Source organism: Zingiber officinale, chromosome 10A, assembly GCF_018446385.1.
Source record: "Zingiber officinale cultivar Zhangliang chromosome 10A, Zo_v1.1, whole genome shotgun sequence".
NCBI lineage: Eukaryota > Viridiplantae > Streptophyta > Magnoliopsida > Zingiberales > Zingiberaceae > Zingiber > Zingiber officinale.
In genome coordinates this window covers 87,855,457-87,859,407 of record NC_056004.1, presented here as the reverse complement: position 1 = coordinate 87,859,407, position 3,951 = coordinate 87,855,457, and the positions used below count along the sequence as shown (strand labels likewise).

At 36.4% G+C, this 3,951-nt stretch overlaps 1 protein-coding gene across 1 annotated transcript; it reads right to left on the bottom strand.

Annotated features, from left to right (window-relative positions):
• Positions 1–3,106: 3,106 nt before the first annotated feature.
• Positions 3,107–3,691, bottom strand: LOC122027504 (V-type proton ATPase 16 kDa proteolipid subunit-like). Its single transcript, XM_042586496.1, has 2 exons — positions 3,542–3,691; positions 3,107–3,446 (listed from the first exon to the last, which is right to left on the bottom strand). Exons 1-2 carry the CDS (start codon positions 3,615–3,617, stop codon positions 3,157–3,159), a joined length of 366 nt encoding a protein of 121 aa, XP_042442430.1. The 5' UTR covers positions 3,618–3,691; the 3' UTR covers positions 3,107–3,156.
• Between the last annotated feature and the right edge of the window lie 260 nt (positions 3,692–3,951).

Here is a 3,951-nt window from a genome sequence, read left to right as displayed (position 1 = left end):
CGCCTTAAACCCTGTTGGAGGCGCCTTGGACTCTCGGGATAAGATTTCCAGGGCCTATATAAAGGCCCCTGGAGCTAGGAATTCAACAACAACTCAAGCAATCAATCTGTAAGCAATTCCTAAGCAACTAGTGAGCTTCAAAAGTGTAAAAGGCTTCTCCGCCTTCAGAGAAGGAGATTTTTCTTACTGCGCTCTTTTCTACTGTCCTGGATTAACAACCTCCTTGGTTGTAACCAGGTTAAATCCCTGAGTCTTTTCTGTTCCTATTTCTTTTTCTGTTTCATTAATTTAGTTGCTGTTATTTTTATTGCTGATTTAATTCTGAGTTGAAATCTGAGGAGGGTAGTTTTTATTTTCTTGTTTTCAGCAATTCACCCTCCTCTTGCCGGTCTCCGTTGCACCAACAAGTGGTATCAGAGCCTGATCGCCTCAGAAGGACTTACCGCCACTACAAGAAAAAAGCTAATAGACAATGCTTTTAAAGCGTTGTCTTTTTGCCTGAAAAAGCGTTGTTAAAGGCACTGTTGTAAAAAGTCTGCTCAACGACAACGCTTTTAAAACGTTGTCGTTTGTACCAAAGACAACGCTTTTGCAACGCTTTAAAAGCGTTGTCGTTTTATGCAGAGGCAACGTTTTGCAACGCTTTTAAAGCGTTGTTTTTGGTAGAAAAGACAACGCTTTAAAAGCGTTGTCGTTTTAAAGAAAAAAATAAAAAAAAATATTTAAAAATCATTATTTTTATATTTACGAAACTATTATTTTTCTTTTACCATGTCTAGATTCGAATTTTACATATAATCAACTCAGTTAATGATTTCAAACTCATAAAAATAATAGAAATCTGACGTTGAAGTAATATTAATTACATGAAAAGCTAGTAAATATCAAAATTTACACTAATTCTGTTTCAAAGTATATAGTGATATTCACATATAAAACAAAAGAGCACAAAAAATCTGTTTTGAACAACTACAATCTGTTTAGCCAATAATCTGTTTACTGAATACTTAATACTTAATATTGAAGTAGCCAACAATTTGTTTACTCAAAATAGTACAGTAGTTACTGAATCCATACGCTTAGTGTACTGATCAATTACTGAATCCAGACGCTCCTTAGTGTACTGATCTCGACTGTCCTGTATTCACCTACAAAAGTAGCAATAATATGTTTCAAGTTCATATATGAGCATTACTGATGGCTCTCAAAAGAAACAAAACAATCATCATGACTTTCTACCAAAAGAAACAAAATTTACACTAATCATAATGAAGATTTTCAGATCCTTGATGTAAAATAGTTTTCAAATTGCATGCAGCTATCTGACTGCTTTATTAAACTGATCTCATGCAGCTTGTTCTTTGCTCTCCCAAGTTTTCAACTTTTTAGTTATACAATTTACAACGAAGATACAAATTTACTGGACTTTTCAATTTTCTTTTTCTCAGGTAATAAAATCAACTTTTTAAACACCAGCCACAAGTTGATCTTAACTGGAACAGTTTACGAAGTTATATTCCATAGTGAAAACAGGCTTTACAAGCATCAAACTCATAATTCCTAATTCATGTGGATTGATGTACTTGGTTATAAACAATATAAGATGACACTTAATTTGGAGCAAATTTGGAGAACTTGGCTCATCCAAACTCCAAAAGGTTGAAGATCTGACACAACAACAAATGATCTTAATCCAAATAGCTTGTGGCTTTAACAATAAACTACCCATGTAAATAATACTAACCTTAGATGCTTATCTTATTCTTACAAGATGTACCCATGAATCCAAGATACAACTCACACGTACTCCTAAGGTAACAACCGCTTCACATTGGCTTCATATTTTCATTAAATTCATTTGTTCAAACACATAGCTGATAAACTACAAATAGATATTAGAATTGCAAATGTAATACAAGGCCATTAGCTCAAACCATTTGACTTAAAAAACTACTGACAACTATTATAACAATGTGATAAATCTAACCATAACCTTACTCATGAATCTCATATGCAACTCACACGTACTCCTAAGGTAACAACCGCTTCACATTGGCTTCATATTTTCATTAAATTCATTTGTTCAAACACGTAGATGATAAACTACAAATAGATATTAGAATTGCAAATGTAATACAAGGCCATTAGCTCAAACCATTTGACTTAAAAAACTACTGACAACTATTATAACAATGTGATAAATCTAACCATAACCTTACTCATGAATCCCAGATGCAACTCACACGTACTCCTAAGGTAACAACCGCTTCACATTTGCTTCATATTTTCATTAAACTCATTTGTTCAAACTCAATGTGATAAATCTAACCATAATGGAAGAACCAATATTCTCCAACCTTACTACTGCAGATGTCTAGTTGGTCAATACACGTTATCTACATAACTACCTATACATGCATTTTGATTCATCAAATTACATGTAGTTCAAAATAGCTCTTTTGACCTTTTATTATTTCTACATCTTTAAAAAATTAAATTTGCAAGATGGTTTTGTAAGCACAATGCAAAGCTGACACTTTTTTTTATTAAAAAACAATTATAGAAAAAGTGCTTTGATTGTATATGTTTTGGTAAATTCCATAGAAATAAAGCACATATATGTCTATGCTATTTGTATCCATAAATAAGACTCAATATTTTAGGTAGTGAAACTAAACGCAGTAAGTAATCAAAATATGGGCACAAACATTGTTTGTTACCCTTTCAAAGTGACTAAAACATAGAAAATTTTGTAGTAATCATTGAAATCGATAGATCTAAGGATTCATGTGGGATCTGCATATGAAACTACAAGCATCTCAGTAAATATTCCAATTTTTTTAATCAATAACTAGCTCTCTCAATAACAACAACAACAAGCTAAGGCACGATCCCTCCAGGACTCCTATATAGATAGATAGTGCAAAGAATGGATGAAAGACACATACACAATAGGAATACGACTGTAAATAAATTTTACACACATGACCTAGAAAAATAAATTGCTCTTTTATGAAAGGACTATCAGAGGAAAAATGGACTAAATATGCGATAACATAAGACAAGGTTAGAGAATTCGTAGTCAATAATTAAACAAAAAAAAAAAAAAGAGGAATAGAGAGCACTATCGAATCTAGAAAGGATCTCAAACAACAACTACCTGACTCCAGCATCTCCCACGATGCCAATGGCCATACCAGCTGAAAGTCCTGCAAGACCACAAGCCAAGCCAGAAGAGAGATGGGCATACCCATCAAAAAGGTAGTACGACTTGGCCTTGGGGTTGATCCCGGTGCTTATGATCACCGCAATGATGAAACCGTAAATCCCCAGGACTCCGGCCATGACAACGGGAACTATCGACTTCATCACGAGCTCCGGCCGCATCACACCCATGGACGCCACCCCGACGCCGCTCTTCGCCGTGCCGTACGCCGCCCCCATGCCTGCAAAAGAATGAAAAACATTTCAAGAAACGAACCTTTTGATTCGAACGGAATAGGAGTCCGAGATAAAGGTCGCCGAAATTGGGGGAAATTACAGGAGAAGACGAGGGTTGCGGCCGCGCCGAGGAATCCGAAGAAAGGGGCAGTTTCGTCGCCGCTGAAGCTAGACATCGTGGCGGAGGAGTCTCGACGAAACCCTAGATCCTGCGAAGGAGGAAGAAGAGGCAGGCGTGCAAAGGTCAGATCCGAAGAAAAAATGTGATCGAGATTTTGTTCCGTTGCCACAAACAAAGATAATAGCCCTAAAATCCAGCCAAAAAAGCTCGAAAAAATGTTCCCTTTGATGAGGAACAGCGCGAAGGGGAGTGGAGAAAAGCGAAGACGCGAGGAATTGGACATAAAGCAAACTATACAGTTGCACAAGCCTATGATGGATTCCTCGGTGTTGATGCTGTAGAGGATGCCCTCGTATCTGATCTCGCTCTTGGATGGAGAAGGCTGCGCG

Coding starts and splice junctions, on each gene's coding strand:
- LOC122027504 (XM_042586496.1), bottom strand. CDS start 3,617: ATGTCTAGCTTCAGCGGCGACGAAACTGCCCCTTTCTTCGGATTCCTC. Junction 3,447..3,541: donor CGCAACCCTCGTCTTCTCCT/GTAATTTCCCCC, acceptor ATTCTTTTGCAG/GCATGGGGGCGGCGTACGGC.